The sequence below is a fragment of the Rhinatrema bivittatum genome, chromosome 7 (assembly GCF_901001135.1).
Source record: "Rhinatrema bivittatum chromosome 7, aRhiBiv1.1, whole genome shotgun sequence".
NCBI classification, from domain to species: Eukaryota; Metazoa; Chordata; class Amphibia; order Gymnophiona; family Rhinatrematidae; genus Rhinatrema; species Rhinatrema bivittatum.
Genome location: NC_042621.1, coordinates 52,555,833 through 52,574,157, shown reverse-complemented (window position 1 = coordinate 52,574,157; position 18,325 = coordinate 52,555,833). Strand labels below are relative to the sequence as shown.

At 45.7% G+C, this 18,325-nt stretch overlaps 1 protein-coding gene across 3 annotated transcripts in view; it reads left to right on the top strand.

The window, feature by feature from the left end:
• Nucleotides 1-16,355, top strand: part of WTIP (WT1 interacting protein) — a 162,542-nt gene extending 146,187 nt beyond the window's left edge. For all 3 annotated transcript variants that reach the window (XM_029608374.1, XM_029608373.1, XM_029608376.1), the window contains 2 exons: nt 3,768-3,836; nt 12,491-16,355. In XM_029608374.1, coding sequence (XP_029464234.1) covers nt 3,768-3,836; nt 12,491-12,643 — 222 coding nt within the window. In that variant the 3' untranslated portion in view covers nt 12,644-16,355. The remainder of the gene's footprint in view (nt 1-3,767; nt 3,837-12,490) is intronic.
• Nucleotides 16,356-18,325: the final 1,970 nt, after the last annotated feature.

The window sequence follows — 18,325 nt, the reverse complement described above, 5'->3', positions numbered from 1 at the left end:
GACAGAACACGTGTACTCCCTCTCGTCTGAGAATTCGCTTACTGCGCACAGAGGCTATTTGTGCACGTGTATGCCGATTTTATGCGCACGCACCCGCCCCTCTGAGACAAAGCTTCAAACTTCCTGCGGTGCTCACGAGACCGTGTGCACTCTGTACCTGCCGGTCTGCAACTCGATTTTCCAAAGGAAAACTCCCTGCAGGGTTTCACATTGAAAATCCTGCAGCAGGCCGGGTTCGGGGTGGGAGGGGGAGAATTTACCACAGGTGCTTTGCAGGGACGAAATGAAATCCCGGCTTGTACTTCCCCGGGCCTTGCCTTAACCCCCCAGCCCTGGCCCCCGACAGCACCCTTTTCGTCCCACAGGTGGAGGTACACACGCTGTGAACCGTGTGCATATCTTCCCTACGTAGGGGGTGGTGGAGGGGGTGAGCGGCCCTTCCTCGATGCAGCTGAAATTCCACGATGGATAGAGGCAGCGATTCTGGGAGTGTGTTGAGTTTCGGGGGGGGGGGAGGCAGAAAATACCACTCGGAGATGGCATTTTCAATTCTCTGCTCATTTTCCATGAAAGATTTTTTTTTTTTTTAAAGCAGGTACAAGTGCCCATGGGTGCTTTGATCCCTGAGACTGTGAGCTACATGCTACAAGTCCACTGGCACAAAGTACCCACGGACTTCCTCCCAAGTTGTAGACATTGAAAACTTCCCCATAGAGAGGTTGGCGTTCACCCCAGTAAACTGGCTTTGAAGATGTCCTTCCTCTGCGCGGGGTTGAAAGCATGCCTGCGCTTAGCCACACTAAAAGGGGACCTGGCCAGGGGATGAGTCGAGGTCGGAGAAGTAAAACCAATTCTCAGATCTATGCACCTGCTCCCTCCCACACCCTTTCTTCCTGCATGCAGAGTTTTATCACCAGGGGCCCACAGAAGCGAAATTTCAAAAGAAAATAAAACCCCATTGGTCCTTTATCTTTGAAAATGATCTACCAGGTCTGCAGTGACTAAACGAGCTGCGAACTTTGTATCTAGGTGAGCTACTGAAAATTGTGCCCTAAAGAATGTGAAACAGACGAGGAGGCGTGGCACCCTCCCCCCCCCCTCCCCCTCAGTGCATGCCAAAATGGCAGCGCCACCTCCTGACTCTAAACCAAGGTTCGTGATGCGGGCTCTGCAGAGGTCCGGCTGCTGCGGTGGCCATTAGAGGCTGGGGGCCGAGCGCAAGCCACCAGACCAGGCACAAAGGGCATGGATAGATTCCTTTAGTAAATGACTAGCAAGGTTGTGCTTGATATGTGAGTTTGAACAGAGACTTAAGGCTGTGGCATGTCACAGCAGGCCAGCTGGTAACATCTGTCCCAGAGCTTGGATACATTCTGCTGCCTTTGGATGATCCTACAGTGGCTCTAGGATTCCAGGAAATTCGCCTTTGAGTTCCCAAGAAGGGTTTTCTTGGGGCAGCGTCTGCCATTTTGAAATGATGGGGAAATCACCACCATGTTTTTGTTTTGGGTTTTTTTAGGTCATTTCCCACCTGAAACAACACCAAAAAACCACAATTGTGTGTTTTTCTACGTTTTAGCATGTGCTAAATTTGTTTTATCGTGCTGGAACGCAGAAATGAAAAACAAAAAGGCAGCAAGTTTATCCCATGCTCTCCCCTGGATCATAAGTTACTTGAGTCTTGTCCTCTCACCTGCACGCGTTACTCTTGACTTTTTCTCTCTCTTTTTCTACCATGCTCTTAGGGGATTAGTTACTAATTAAAGTTCTGGTATGTCATGAATTAAATTGCCGCTATCAGATTAGAAAGGTCAAAGGGCAGCGTCAAAAGTTCAGACTGTTCCCATTATCTTGGACCAGGCATAGTGCATGTTGAAACTTTATACCCTGCCTTGGCTGGAAGTTAAATTTGCCCGTGAAGACATTTAGTACATAAGCAGGAGCTTTGTCATAAATACTCAACTCTCCTTGTTCTCCTGTTTACACAGAGAATTAACGCTCTGTCCTCTGTACCTTCAGAATCACGGGGAACTGATGCTTTCACAAATAGAACACTGTCATGTCGTCATGAGAAGAGCTAAAGACAGAAGTTCAATGTATTTTTTGTGTACTTGTGTCTCGTAGACTTGACACCAGAGGCGTACCTAGAGTATTTGGCACCTGGAGCGGATACTTCTTCCCCCCCCCCCCCCCCCTCAACATATAATTAAAAAATGTCCTAAACATTGATAAAATATTTCAGAACAGCACCCAATAATTAAAACTGATAAGGATTTTAAAAATCTCCTGCTCTCCATATCTGTCATCCTAAGGTTGTTTCACACATGTGCGCACACACACGTTTCTTCTCTCTCATACACACATACATGCTCGGTGAGAGTCAGAGGAAGCGTGTACGCTTCCTCGTGTCTCCCTCACAATCTAACACACATACACACACATACACACACACGCTTCTTGTATCTCTCTCACATGCACACATGCAGACAAAAACTGAACTGGAAGCCACAAGCCAGATTCTGTATGCAGTGCAACAATAGAAAAGCAGAAAATCACTATTCCTCAAAACAATACAATGAAGAAATATAAATCAATCAGAATAGTAAAAGCATATTAAATAATATACCTTTCAAAACAGCTAGATGGAATAATATTCAATAATTAGAAGTTCCTATACAAATTTTATTTATGTATTTATATTTTGTATACCGATATTCTGTACTCAATCATACCAGTTGACAAATATAAAAATAAATATAATACAAAAATTCATAATAAAACTCATGCAATATACAAAAAAAAAATCTAACATTAGGATAAAACATGCCATAAAAAGTAAGTTAAACTGAAAATATGAAAACAGATAACAATAAGAATAGAAATAAAAGTATAAAATAACATTGATAAAACATAATGAAAATAAAAGCAGTACTAGTCTCTCCGTAAGTTCATAACACAGCCTTGGATAAAAGTCTAAAATTTAACACACTCACGTAAAAATTTCCTAAACTTTGATAAAATATTTCAAAACAGCAGACATCAAATAACACCCAGTAATAAAACTAATAAGGATTTTAAAAATCCCCCACTTTCTATACCTGTTACCCTGAGATTGTTGTGAACTAGGAGTTCACACACACACAGACACAAACAAAATATGCTCCCTGTGTCTCCCACACATACATGTTTGGTGAGAGACAGAGGGAGCTTGTGTGTTGTGTGTGTGAAAGAGACACACACACACACACACGATTCATCTCACCCCCACTCACCACATGCTTCCTCTCTCTCATCCCCACCCCTAGGCCCGCACACAGGCACCATCTCACACACATGCACCCACAGGCACACATACACCCACACACACGCACACCCCCTCATAAACTGGCACTTACTCTCACAGGGCCAGTCTCCCCCTTCTTCGGCTGCCAGTGGCAATGCTAGGCCTGTTCTTCTGCCACTGGCTCCTGGATTACCACTGCACCGGCTCCAGGAAATGGCGGCACTGCTGGCCTCTACCACTGTAGCTCCTTGCTTCTGCTTGCGGGGTTCCCCCGCCTCGTCACTGTTCCGTGCCGCTGCACGACCTTCCTGCCGGCGGCAATGGCACCCCTCCCTCTGTTGCGACCCATGGCAGACCGACCCCCTCCCCTTAGCCATGCCTCTGCTTGACACGTTGCCTCTGACAGTCTCAATATTCAGAGTATTGATGGGAGTTTCATGTTTTTCCTCGCTGGGTATTTTTTATTTATTTTTTTTTACCTTAGGGCTCCGAAGAGACCATTCGAGTGGTGTCCATGGACAAAGATTACCATGTGGAGTGTTATCACTGTGAGGTGAGCGGCCACTTTCTCTTCATCTTTCCGGTGGAGCGATCTGCTATAACTGTGTCTTCTCTGCGCCTCGTATTATTGATGGAAAGAGACCATGAGCTGAAACTGTGGGAGATCCAGGAAGGATTAGTTGGAGACGCATTGCAAAGGAGAACAGAGAGGGGTGGTGGCAGGTGCTATCTGGAATTTGTGGGTCATGATGAGGCAACTCTGCAGAAGTTTGGGTTTTATGAACCCTGAAGAGCTTTTCTGAAAAGCTGTAGATGTTTTGTAGGATTTTGAGAACCACGTGCTTCTTTTAGCAATACTAGAACAGAAGTGGTTGCAGCAAACAGAATAGAAACCTGTGGTGTGAACACTCGGGGGGCGGTGACAGAAGGGCTCACAAAAAAAAAAAAAGAGAAACCCAGGAGATCACTGGTGGACCCAGCCCACCAGGAGCTGAAAAAAGGCCTGAGAGACCCCCTTCCTACCAGCAGCTGGAAAAAGAAGAAAAGTCCAGGAGGCCACTGGTGAACCCCATCCCACTAACAGCTGAAGAAAGAAGAGGACCTCACTGGGAGGGAGTCCTTTTTCCTGCCTGTCCGCTGTGCAAACCACACGATATTGAAAATATGTGCAGCTAGCACGTGCTCTATGCTGATTTCACAATGCACAAAATCAGCATAGAGAGAGTGCAATTCTCGTGAGTTTTGAATAGCGCAGGCTCAGGAGGAAGAACAGAAGAACAAGCTTTCCCCTTCTGCTCCCAATGAGGAGCCTGCCTACCAGGGTCGTGTGAATGGGAGCCTGCCTGGGAGGAGGGGCTGTGAATGGGAACCTGCCTGGAGGGGGGGGGGGGGGGGGTGATGGGCTGTGAATGGGAGCCTGCCTGGAGGGGACGGGGTGAGGGGCTGTGAATGGGAGCCTGCCTGGAGGGGGGGGTGAGGGGCTGTGAATGGGAGCCTGCCTAGAGGGGGGTCTGTGAATGGGAGCCTGCCTGGGGGGAGGGGCTGTGAATGGGAACCTGCCTGGAGGGGGGGGGGGTGAAGGGCTGTGAATGGGAGCCTGCCTGGGGGGGGGGTGGTGGGTGTATGTGAATGGGAGCCTGCCTGCAAAGGTTCCTTTCCCTTTCTTTTCTCCCTTTAACTCCTATCTTTTCTAAACTCTAATTCCTTTTCTTTCCTCATTATATTGTTGGATGCAACCTGATTATATTATTTTATGTAACTTTTACTTCTCATCTCTTCCTGGTCAACCTTGCTATCTGTTAAATGTAAACCGATGTGATGTACAAACGAACTTCGGCATATAAAAGTTTTAAATAAATAATAAAATAATATGTTTATGTGAAGAGAGTTCATGCTACCCCACTAGTCCATGACAAGCTCAGGTTGCCTGGAATCAAAAAGTTTTCAGGGATGGAGCGCTGGGGATTTTTCCATCCTTATTACATCTAATTATTGGGTGTCTGATGTGCCGGCCATTTTGAAATATTGTATTGCTGTTTGGAAAATGTTTTAATTTTGTATGAGCTCTTGGATATTATTCTGTTCATCAGCTCATTGGAAATATTCTTTATTAGTATGGTTTTATTAATATGATTTATATTCCTTGATGTTATTGTTTGATAAATGATTTGAGGATTTATGTTTCTGTTTTTTCATCGCTGCATTACATACAGAGTCTGGCTTGTTGCAGTTTCCAGTTTGCTTTCTGTCTACACATTTCTATTTATACTTTATAGTCTTTTGATTATGTATTTGGTGTGACCGAGGTGATGTATTCTGCTAGCATATAGCTCCTGTATAAGGAGCTATAGCAGCCTCTTTTGTTCTGTTTTCTTAATAGGAGGTATATTAGTGTATTTAGTGGCTAGTGCACTAATTGCAGTGTTGCTTTATCATAGCTAGCGTTGTTACTGTTTGAGCACTGGCAGTTAGTGCAGTTTTGGTATTAGAGGTTTGTATATCATTGTCATTCAGTTTACCCAAGGCTTTCTGAGGGCCACATCCTACATCCGTTACAATAGGCCCAATACCCTATGGGGGGGGGGTCCAAGTGTGTTTTCTTTACAGGGTTTTCCGCATGGCATCACAGCAGTGCATGGATTTCTGTACAGTTAAAGGGCCCCCAGCACCATCTTTACATACCACTTGGTAGAGAAGGGGGAATCTTGGATCGCTCCTGTGACGGGATAAGATTAGCTCAAGGGGTGTTGTCAGTTTTGAAAGTTTCGATTTCTGGAGGGAACAGGCTTTTTTTTTTTGGTGGTGTTTGAGACAGAGCGAGGCTGACTGGGTTTTGTTAATTGGGAAAAACAACAAAAATTCTGTGTTTTAAAAAAAAACAGAAGGAGGAGGAGGGGAACGGCACAGTAATTGTATGAACAGGGCAGCAAAAGCACTAGCACCGGTCCTGCTCCTAGAACGCCCTGTTTTTACCAATGTTAGCTCCTCAAACATCCAACAAAAGGTTTTGTTTGCTTTGCAAGAACGTGATCTTGCCAAGTCCTTACATGGTCAACGAGGAGTGTTTGGGTTTGTAGTTCTGGCGAGTTCTGATGAGGTGAGATGGGATGTTAGTGATTCTGGCAGCCTCGGGTCAGCAGCATTTTTTCCTTGGCTTCTTTCCTATGGTTGCACTCTGCTTCCTCCCCCTCACCCTCCCCAGTCTTCTTCTCCACTGCCTCCCTTCTCTCTATTCTCCAGCTCCCCATCCATTCTTTCTTCTGCTTTGCCCACGGCTCTAATGCTTTCTCTCTCTCATCCAGTCATCACCGCTCTTACTGAGAGTATCTCATCTTCATCCCAGTTTCTTGTCTGCATCTTTTCTCTTCCTCTCAGCTGGAGATATCCGTTCCAATTCTGGTCCTTCGAGACAGCTCTCAACCCATCCCCAACCTCCTCTCTAACACCCTCCTCCCTTTCTCCCGCTGTCTGCGGAGTGCCCACTTAATTTCATACCTGCCTACCTACATTCATGACCTCTTTATCCCTCATTCCCTCTATCTGACTTAGCCTGGCTTTCCTCTGCTTCCGGTGATCATTTCTCCCGCACACGTTGCTCAGTGGGCTGCAGTGATGTTGTCAGGCTGCTGTTCTCCCCCTCTCCTTCCTCCTCCTCTCGAGGCTCGCACCATCCACTTACTCAACTCCTATCCCTCCTGCTAGCTATTGTTTGTCTCCCTTCTCTGTCCTCACCCACCCGACTCCTGGTTTTCCTCCTTTGACTCGTCTTTCCCCTTCCCTTATTCTTCAGGACTTTAACCTCCATGTTGCCGATCCCTCTGATTCCCATTCCCATATGGCTCCTGGCCATATCCTCATTTCATCTCCAAATATCTATTTACATATTTGGGGTTTTCTTTTTATGTATTTAGCATGCGCCTTTTCATTGGTAGGACAAGGCGGGTTGCATTCAGAAGTCCATATTCAGTAGGCCGGCGAGGGGCAGGGTTACCTGGATAACCTTAGCCGAACATTCAGCTGAATTTATCTTCCTCTGAATACACTTTGCTAAAGTTACCTGATTAACTTTGCCGCTCACCAGCTTACTGAATATTTGAAAAATAAGTGGTAGGCTGTAGCGGCCTTGATCCTCCCCCCTTGTTCCCCTTCCCCAAGTTTAAAAAAGTCGCTGCGATGGTGGTCCAATTCTCCCTCCCCTCCACCGCTTAAGTTTTTAAAAATAAGAAAAAAAGTTTCTGTGGAGCGGCCTGATCTGCCCCCCCCCCCCCCAATCCTTCCCCTCCTTAAATCGGGGCAAAACACTCCCACTCTGCCCCCCCTCCGGTGAATCTCCCCAGTACTCCAGCAGGAGGAGGGGAATCTCTCTTACTTCCTCCTGCCGGGAGAATTTGTAAGTGCCGATACAGGGACCTGCTCGTCGACATTCGTTTATTCCCCGCGCTCCGTCCGGGACCTTGGGCTGCTTCACCCACAGCCGACCAATCCCCGTTCAGTCCCGGCCGGAGCGCGGGGAATAAACGACCGTCGAAGATCCGCTCCCGGTTGGCTCTGCCGACGTTTAGCAGTTCGCCCTGCGGGAGGAAGTGGGAGCATTCCCTGGGAGGCATCTGGAGGTTTGGAAGGGTTGCTGCGCTCTTAAGAAGGGGAAGGGGGGATTAGGCTACCATCGCAACTTTTTTTTTTTTTTTTTTAACTTGGCGGATGGAGGAAATCCGGACCACTGTAGCCCACAACTAGTTTAAAAATTGACTTTGCTAACTTTGACTGGGATATTCAGGGGCAAACCAGTCCCGCTGTGAATATACCTGGTTAGGTTTAAAGTTATCCAAGTAAAATTGATGTGGATAACTTCAGACCTGCTTGTCCACCGCAACCAGAACATTCAGCTGAAGTCCCACTCCCACACCACCTCCTTTTTTGTAAAATCTGCTTTTGAAAGTCAGGCTCAAAATGCTTCTGTCACCTTCACCAATCCCTCCAATCCCCACAGACCTTTCAGAATCCCAGACGTTCATATAAATCTCCCCAACAAATAATCTTCCCTTCTCTTGCCCTCCCTCCAACAAATAAGCAAGCTTTATACATTGCTTAGGTCAACACCAGATACCAGGGGTGGCCAACTCTGCTCCTCCAGAGCCACCAACGGGTCTTGGTTTTCAGGATATCCATAATGAATGTGCACGCGATTGGGTAAATGTACATCCCTTCAGTTGGGTGCAGCCGTATCTCCTGCATATTCATTATGGATGTCCTGAAAACCGGGACCTGTTGTGTGGCTCTTGAAGACCAGAGCTGGCCACCCCTGCCGTATACCCTATCCATCCCAGCAGCCCAGTATTTCTTGCTGCTCTGAAGCTTTCGCTAGAAAACAAATGATAAATCATTCGGGATTCTCTCCACTTTCCCTGCTCCTGTCTCTTGCTGCTGCTCCTCTCTGATTCTTGTCGGCTACAGCTAAAGTCAGTCATGAACAATGTGCAGCAATGTATTCTAGTGCTTTCATAGTATTCTCTGTAATAGTGGTTTTAAATTACTTTCTTCTCAAACGGTACATAATGCCACTTAACAGCACAATGTGCTTGCAATAGATAACTGAAACCGAGTTGTTAACTGGAAGATTGTTCAGCAGTGCGCATGACGTTTATTTTGCAGTCTCTAATGCTTTCCGCAGGCAAAGTTTCTGTTTTCTTGCTTGAAGCTTTGAAAAGCCAAAAGGAATGGACTCTTGAGATGCCGTTTAGCTTTTTTTTTTTTCCTCCCCCCGTGGCCTTGGATTGTCGAGGTCGAGGCTGGGATTTGCTGGAGGGTTTGAATTGGACTTCTGTGGGGCGGACGGGTTCAGGAAGCAGAGTGCCGGAGAGGGGCGCGAACTCGCACAGCTACGTTGCAGAGACACAGTCGGCGGTGGTGGTGGTGGAAGAGGCTCCCTTTCCACGGCAGGGCCCTGCCCTAACGCACTGCCTGCGTCCTCCCCCGTGAAGGTCCCATGCCGGGGAAAGGCTCCCCGTCCCACGGACAGCACGGATCTGTAATGGAAATGGACGATAAGGCTAGGCTGCTTGTAGAACAAGAATTGAAAGGAAGCCCCGCCCCCATCATGCTGGATAGAAGAAGGTGACTTCTAATTGCGGGAGATGCTGTCGAATGAGGGAGTTTTGGTATGTAGGTGTGGAAGGTGTCTGTCTGTCTGTGTCTCTCTCTCTCTCTCTCCCTCTCCAACAAAGTTAAACATCATGGATATTCTAGCTCTGACCATGAGCATTCAGTACAATCGGTCCTTGCGTGGGCAAGCAAAGGTTTTGGGTTTGCACTTCCAGAATTTGTTGCCCTGGCCATGTGAATACCTGCCTGCTCCCCAACAGTCAACTGGGCATCCCAGTTCCACTGTTTGAGAATCAGATACCCAACATGCAAGGGCCCAGTGAGAATTTCTTGGGGAAAAATGATGCATTTAGTTTACGTTGTCCACGAACCCTGCCTGATAGGACTGTGGAATCCAGTTGTCCTGTTCAGTAGCAGAAAAACATACCGGTCTGCAGTCCTGGTCCTCTTTAAGGGATGCCATCCTAGAAGAGTCATCAACTGAAGGTAAAAGCAAGGCCTGTGGTCTAGAGCCCATGGCTCCGTGTGAAACTGGAGTCTTTCAAGCCACTGGCACGTTGCCTCAGGGTGGCCCACCTCTTGGTATGACCGCAGTTTAATATGGTGCTTGAGCGATAATTAACTGGTCTGAGCCGAGATTATGCCTAGCTCAGGGCTGACTTGGTTCTCTGTGAAATCTGCCATTTTCACCCATTGTAAGTGCCTGTTATCTAATCCGTCATCACTGCCCTAATATCTCTGAGGCTCTGAAGGTACATAGAGTGCAGGGCTGGTCTTGCCTGAGCATTGCATTTTTTTTTTCATGTTTGGGAAAGAGCTGAGGGAATTCCTCACAGGTGACTGACTGCCTTCAGCGCAAAGGAATGATGGGAGTCAAAAGAAGCCCAGAGTTTCTGGGAAAGAAGTGTTTTGCAAGTTCTATTAACTGTTAAGATTCATTAGAATATTATGAGACTGATGAGAGAGGCTTGATCCTGAATTAGAAGTGCCTTTTAGTTCTAATATGTAACATCTTCAGGGTGCTGTTTTGTACCTTATCAGCATAGTCGGTAAGAATCTCGAGGGTGCAGCAGGCCTGCCAGATGCCAGACAAAGCTGTGGTCTCTGGCCCCCTGGTCAAGGACCGCTGGTGCACAGAGAGAGAGGGTTAAAATTGGGGGAAGACATCTGAGTATTTGCAGATGAAAGTTCAGGGCCCCATAAACCTGTAGGGGCCAGTTCCAAGTGGGTCGGAAGTCCAAAAAAATAAATAAAGCTGAAGTCGTGCTTCAGCTGAACTCATCCCCTTACCAAAGAGTCAAGATTCCCTGACGCCAGTGGATTTTTTTTCTTGTGCACAGCAGTTTAGTCTACAGGATTTCCTGCACTGGCACTGGCACTGGCACCTGCTCCTGTATAATGTACTGCAGAGCCAGATCCCATGCTCCAGTCCTGCATGTCAGAAATGGTGGGTGCAGTGGGATACGGAAGTTATTTATGTTGCTGCACGGTGTTTCCGCAGAGCTGAGACCTCTGTTGAAAGTGTTCACAGGTTGTTCTTCTCTGCAGTCACTCGGTTTTTTACTGGGGCCATGCTGCCTGATGGCTCTTTTCAGGGCCTTACCAAAACTCCTCTCTGAGTAGGTAAGCTTTCTGATAGTGGAGTGGTTACAGCACCAGCTTCTAGCTTGCACTGCTCCTGTAATTATAAAGGGGAAATACAGGAGGTTTACTCCTGATTCTATATCCAGGGGAGCCTCACACTCCAAGCAGAAGTCTTTATCTTGTTTTGCAAGTGCGTTATTATCAGGTTAGGCAACCTCCAGTCCACCAATATCCCTAATGACTATGCATGAGAGAGCATTGCATGCAGATCTATCTCGTGCATATTCATTATTCTGATATTCTGAAAAACCCAGTGGGACGGTGTTGCGTGCCTCTGGTTATGACACCCCTTTTTTTTTTTCTGCTTTTGTCACCGAACCGGTGGATCAAGTTAATTTTCACTTACTTGGTGAACCATCTTTTCAGAGTTATTTATTTATTTAAACGCTTTTGTAGACCGGTATTCGGCGAAACGTTATATCGGTTTACATAGAACTGAACAGGGAGTTAAGGACTGGGGGGGGGTATTTGGGGTATATTGAACAGGGAGTTAAGAACTGGGGGGGGCATATGAGGGGGTATATGTAGGATACAATGGTTAACAGTGGACAACCCAAATTATTTGGCTTACAGAAGTCTTGTTGGGAGACAAATGACAACAGTAAATTCAGAGATGAGGCTGCTCTGGCACCCTCTTATTTTGACACTCGATATGATTAAACATAGCATAAAGAATTTGCTTGGCACAGAAATTATTCCCCCAGGGCTGGCAGCTCTAACAGAAACTCTTGCCTCCGAGATCTGCATTTGGCAAAGTAAAACTCAATAGATATAAAGGAAGATAAGATTTCATCCTAGGGGCGCCAATGTACTAACTGACGGCTGGGGTAGTGGCAATGGGCTGTTCTCTGGCATGAGCAGGCCGTTTGAATAATAGGTAAATTGATTGTGCGCTGATTTTCTTGTAATAACGTTAGCTAAAATCGCTGACTGTACTGAAAAAAGAAACTGAACTACACCTCAAACTGTAGTTGTTTCTCACTCCTACTTTAAATTTGCAGACTTAGATAACGAGCAGCTTTGCATAGTTCTTCAGCTCATTACCTATTACGGATACATTTTGTAACGAGGTTCTTAGGATCAAAAGTACACGTGAGAAACACACTGATAAACACGATTGTGCATTTTTTTGCACCCTAACTGCTGTGAACTTGGTCACAGCTGCAATCATTGGCCTCTGTATCAAGATACAGCACATTTCTCTTGGTGGGGGGTGGGGAGAGGGAAGCTAAACCCTATTTTAGTGGCTTACGGCCAGGGCAGTCTCCAGATTTCTGTTGGACGTCTACCAGAAAGCCATAACATTTGAGAGCCACCCCGCCACCACATCACCAGTTGTTAGTTCTTGGCATGCGCTTGACTTTTGCTTAAAAAGAACTGTGCCATATTCAGAGATTTAAGCCACCTTAAGTTCTGGTTCAAGCTCAACCGTTCCCCCTTGTCTTCTGTTTCTTCTGCTAGGACTGTGGTCTTCAGCTCAACGACGAAGAAGGCCATCGCTGTTACCCTCTAGAAGACCACCTACTCTGCCATGGTTGTCACATTAGGCGCCTCAGCATGCAAGTCCCATCCCATCCACCTCCAAGCTACCCCATGCACATTACGGAACTCTGAGATCCACCTGCCCGGACAAGTCAGCAAAGTGTCTGGGGCTTGGGAAGATCTTGTTGGCAAAAAAAATAAAAAAGAGAGCGAGAGACTCGACAAGGAAATTCTTTTCATAACCTGCTGTATTTGAGTTCTATTTTTTTTTTTCTATCGCGATGAGAGCCTATCAAATCAATGCATCCGTGCCATTTAAATAGACAATTTTCTTTGAGCACAGGGAAAAATGAATGTGCCACTGAGTGTCTACCTGCAAGGAGCAACATTTTCATCATTGTGTCTGAGAGACTGAAGTCTGGCATCGTTGGCCTGCCTGTACACAGTCGCGTCGAAAGCAAACCTTTCCAGAGAGAAAATGCAGAGCCAGATGATTTCGCTGCAGTGGTAGGGTCACGAGAAAAGGTCCACCCATTGTCTGGGGATGTCCAGGCAGGTGAGGTTTACTTGATTGAGGGTGGTCTTGAGATCAGAAATCTCAGGGCATTCTTTGGGTTTATCTTCACCTTTTGTATCTCTGTCATTCTCAATTGCAATCAAGGAAACCCTTCTTCCCCAGGAAAACTGGCATGGGGAGAAGGGTGCAGGTTTTGTTAACAAGCTGGAATTGCAATTAAATTGCAATTGTCTCTGGCGAAATCTTCAGGCAGAGACGAATTGATAGCAGTTAGCCGTTATTGTAATGTTGGGTTTTTGTGGAAAGCATGCAAATGAGCTTTTGCCCAGCGTCATCATTAATCCAGTTTCCTGCTTCCTAACTTGCCAGAGTAACACCGCATGTACAAAAGAGAACTTTACTAGGATGGAAAGCTAGTGACAATCTTCTAATACAGAGATAGGCGACTCCAGTCCTTGAGTGCTGCACCCCGGTCGGGGTTTCAAGATATCCTTTCTAAATGCATGAGATGCATCTATATGCACTGTCTCTACTGCCTGCAGATCTGTCTCATGCATGTTCCTTGTGGATATCCTGTAAACCAGGCCAGCTTTGCAGCACTCGAGGACCAGCGTTGCTTACCCCTGTTGTAATGTATTCATGCAACTTTTTTTTAATGTCGTCATCCTTTCAGTACTACTCAGAGGGTATGGCAGAGAGTTGGGAGTATCGGCAGACCTAGAGGAAGCTCATGACTTGTCAGGGTTACAAGGACGTTGTCATCTTTTGGAAGCACGCAAGGCTGGTGTGCAACGAAAACCCCACTGATCAGGCACTGGCCAGCATGTCAGAAAAAAAAGAGTGACTGGGCCTGTAATCTTCACACGTGTGCATTGGTGTGCTCTGTCGGGTGCGTGCATGACTGCGGACACCTTTCTCCCTGCCAGATAGCACTCCAGCCGTTACCTGGTTTGAACCACATGGGGGCCAGCAGCTTCCACAGACTACCGAGCCCTGGGCAGTTCACACTGTGAGGGTGTGCCGTAGCAGGGGCGAAAGGTGTTGGTGGTCACCCACACACCTAAGGGCACACATTGATGGAATCTGTCCTTCATTGCCACAGAGTTACTCAGGATTCCACCCACGATACTTAGTTGTGGTTACCCTGATTAATTGGAAGATCTTGCTCTTGCGTTTTTTGTTTTTGCAAATTTTATAAGCACCAAGCTGAAAGGAACATAGAGGGTAATTTTGTGACAGCCTGCGTACATTTTGAATCAAGTATGCGCAAGTTTCCCACTAATTTGCAAAGGGAAAGTATATGGATATTTTCCCTTTGCAAATTATCCTGCCCAAACCATCTGCATGCATTTACACCTAATACGCGTGCACAGGGTTTAGGGGAATATTTCCATGCACGCCTTTAAAAATACCAAAGTAGGGATGCAATCCTCACCCCTGGGCCACGTGGGCAAACTTATGTGCATGCTGGCACCGCATGTGTAAGTGTACCCGCCTATCAGGCAGGCAATTTCTATGGATAAAGCGTCCTCTTATCCACGGAAATAGCTTTTGAAAAAGACCCTTCCTGTGTCCTGAGCAACATCGCGGGTTTCAGTCCGATCCAGCGTCTGCCGCAGTGGCAGGTCCCAGGAGTAGCAGCGATCGGGCCCCCCCCCAGGTTTCAAAATAGCTTCATTGGTTCAGCTCCTTTGATGGTAGTTGGGGGTGCTGTCAACCTGGAACAGTTTTAAGTTCTGGTTTTGGAGGAATGGTAAGCAAAGGGAAGTCCATTTTCAGCCACAGGCTGTCCGGATAAGCTTCTTGGATAAACTTGCTACGCCGCTGGATAGACCCAGACAAAACCCAAAGCGATCCGGGCGAGTCTATCCGGATAGTTTCAGGACTGCCTCTCGGCACGACCGACGTCATCCGGATAACTTTCCTGGATAACGGAATATCCGAGGCCAAGTTAGCTGGATACGTTTGACCTGCCCAGAATGCCCCCCTTACCTGGCTGGAGGGGTGGGAATTTAAAACCTCAGGGCTTGTCTGGGTAATGTTTGAGTTACCTGGGCTGATCTCCTTTGAATATCGACCTCTGTGTTTTTGGTTTTTTTAATTGGCATATGAATGTTTCAGGTACAGGTATACGATGATGGAGCACCAGTACAGTCCTCCTCCCTGCTGTTGTATTGCAGATATTTAACTTTACCATTAGCCCTAAGGTTGGACGGATCCTCTGGTGTTCAAGCACTTGGTAGCTTGTTCATCTTCTGGACCTGTTTGGCAGCTCTGTTGGCTAAGCAAGGCATCATTCTGTTCGTACGCTGCTGGCGGGAATTCATTCTGTGCAGGTGCGAGCTGGATGTGTTGTCCTATGCAAGGAAAGGCAGGGTGGTTTTCAGTTCCCTGTTAAAATGTATTTTGTTCTTTTCTGAAAGTACCTTTTGTATTAATTACAATGCTTGTCTTCATTTGGAAAGACAACCATGGTTTGATACTTGGCTATTGAGTGGTTTATACAGTCAGAATATTGATACTGTAACAAGTATTAGATGTACATAGTTTCCTATTTTTCCTAAGCTTTTACAATAACCTCAGAACTCTGGGGCAATATATATCTTCCATATAGGAAGTTAGAGGCATCGTACTTTGTTCCTCTTTGTTATTTGGGGTGTTTCTATTATTTCAGCATAGATTGCATCTCTTTCTGTGTCCATAACACTTGCCAGGGATCCTAGAATTATGGATCTGTCTCTGTAATGCAGCCCCATAAATCAATTCTCTTGTAATATCTAACAGTGGGCTCTCCTAAAGTGTGGATATTAGGGCTGTAAATATCGATATCATTTCCAGATCTGTGGCTGCCTGTTGGGGGGGAGGGAGGTTATACCTAGGTCACCTTATTTTTGTCCTAACACTTTTTTTTTCTAGTTAAAAAAATTCCTTTAATTATGGACACTTCCACTGGTTTTAAAACTCTCCCCCTTCCCCTGAGTTCACTCTTCAGCTGTTCAAATGGCATTTGTACGTCACCTGTATCAGGGGGATGCCTGGAGGATTCTGATGACCATCAGCAGAGCAGCACCCCGAATTACTTCAATTCCTATTATCTATAATCTCTGCGTAATAGGAGCTTTCAACACATGTAAACACCACTATCTCCTTGGGACTAAAATGTAAATAGCAATAACAATGATTCTGTTTAGTCTGCTTGCCAAGTGACTTACCTAAAACACCAGATTAACAACATAAGAAATTACCATACTAGGTCAGACCAAGGGTCCATCAAGCCCAGCATCCTGTTTCCAACAGAGGTCAAACCAGGCTACAAGTTCTTGGCAATTACCCAAACACTAAGAAGATCCCATGCTACTGATGCCAGTAATAGCAAAGGCCATTCCCTAAGTCAATTTGATTATTAGCAGTTAATGGACTTCACCTCCAAGAACTTATCCAAACCTTTTTTAAACCCAGCTACACTAACTGCACGAACCACATCCTCTGGCAACAAATTCCAGAGCTTAATTGTGCATTGAATGAAAAAGAATTTTCTCAGATTAGTCTTAAATGTGCTACTTGCTAACTTCATGGAGTGCCCCCTTGTCATTCTATTATCCAAAAGTGTAAATAACCAATTCACATCTACTTGTTCAAGACCTCTCATGATTTTAAAAACCTCTATTGTATCCCCCCTCAGCAGTCTCTTCTCCAAACTGAACAGCCCTAGCCTCTTTAGCCTTTCCTCAAAGGGGAGCTGTTCCATCCCCTTTATCATTTTGGTCACCCTTCTCTGTATCTTCTCCAGTGCAACTATATCTTGTTTGAGATGACGTGACCAGAACTGTACACAGTTCCCCTTATCATTTTGGTAGCCCTTCTCTGTACCTTCTCCATCGCAATTATATCTTTTTTGAGATGCGGCGACCAGAATTGTACACAGTATTCAAGGTGCGGTCTCACCATGGAGCGATACAGAGGCATTATGACATTTTCCGTTTTATTCATCATTCCTTTTCTAATAATTCCCAACATTCTGTTTGCTTTTTTGACTGCCGCAGCACACTGAACCGACGATTTCAATGTGTTATCCACTATGACACCTAGATCTCTTTCTTGGGTTGTAGCACCTAATATGGAACCCAACATCATGTAATTATAGCATGGGCTATTTTTCCCTATATGCATCACCTTGCACTTATCCACATTAAATTTCATCTGCCATTTGGATGCCCAATTTTCCAGTCTCACAAGGTCTTCCTGCAATTTATCACAATCTGCTTGTGATTTAACTACTCTGAACAATTTTGTGTCATCTGCAAATTTGATTATCTCACTCGTCGTATTTCTTTCCAGATCATTTATAAATATATTGAACAGTAAGGGTCCCAATACAGATCCCTGAGGCACTCCACTGTCCACTCCCTTCCACTGAGAAAATTGCCCATTTAATCCTACTCTCTGTTTCCTGTCTTTTAGCCAGTTTGCAATCCACGAAAGGACATCGCCACCTATCCCATGACTTTTTACTTTTCCTAGAAGCCTCTCATGAGGAACTTTGTCAAACGCCTTCTGAAAATCCAAGTATACTATATCTACCGGTTCACCTTTATCCACATGTTTATTAACTCCTTCAAAAAAGTGAAGCAGATTTGTGAGGCAAGACTTGCCCTGGGTAAAGCCATGCTGACTTTGTTCCATTAAACCATGTCTTTCTATATGTTCTGTGATTTTGATGTTTAGAACACTTTCCACTATTTTTCCTGGCACTGAAGTCAGGCTAACCGGTCTGTAGTTTCCCGGATCGCCCCTGGAGCCCTTTTTAAATATTGGGGTTACATTTGCTATCCTCCAGTCTTCAGGTACAATGGATGATTTTAATGATAAGTTACAAATTTTTACTAATAGGTCTGAAATTTCATTTTTTAGTTCCTTCAGAACTCTGGGGTGTATACCATCCGGTCCAGGTGATTTACTACTCTTCAGTTTGTCAATCAGGCCTACCACATCTTCTAGGTTCACCGTGATTTGATTCAGTCCATCTGAATCATTACCCATGAAAACCTTCTCCATTACGGGTACCTCCCCAACATCCTCTTCAGTAAACACCGAAGCAAAGAAATCATTTAATCTTTCAGCGATGGCCTTATCTTCTCTAAGTGCCCCTTTAACCCCTGGATCATCTAACGGTCCAACTGACTCCCTCACAGGCTTTCTGCTTCGGATATATTTTAAAAAGTTTTTACTGTGAGTTTTTGCCTCTACAGCCAACTTCTTTTCAAATTCTCTCTTAGCCTGTCTTATCAATGTCTTAC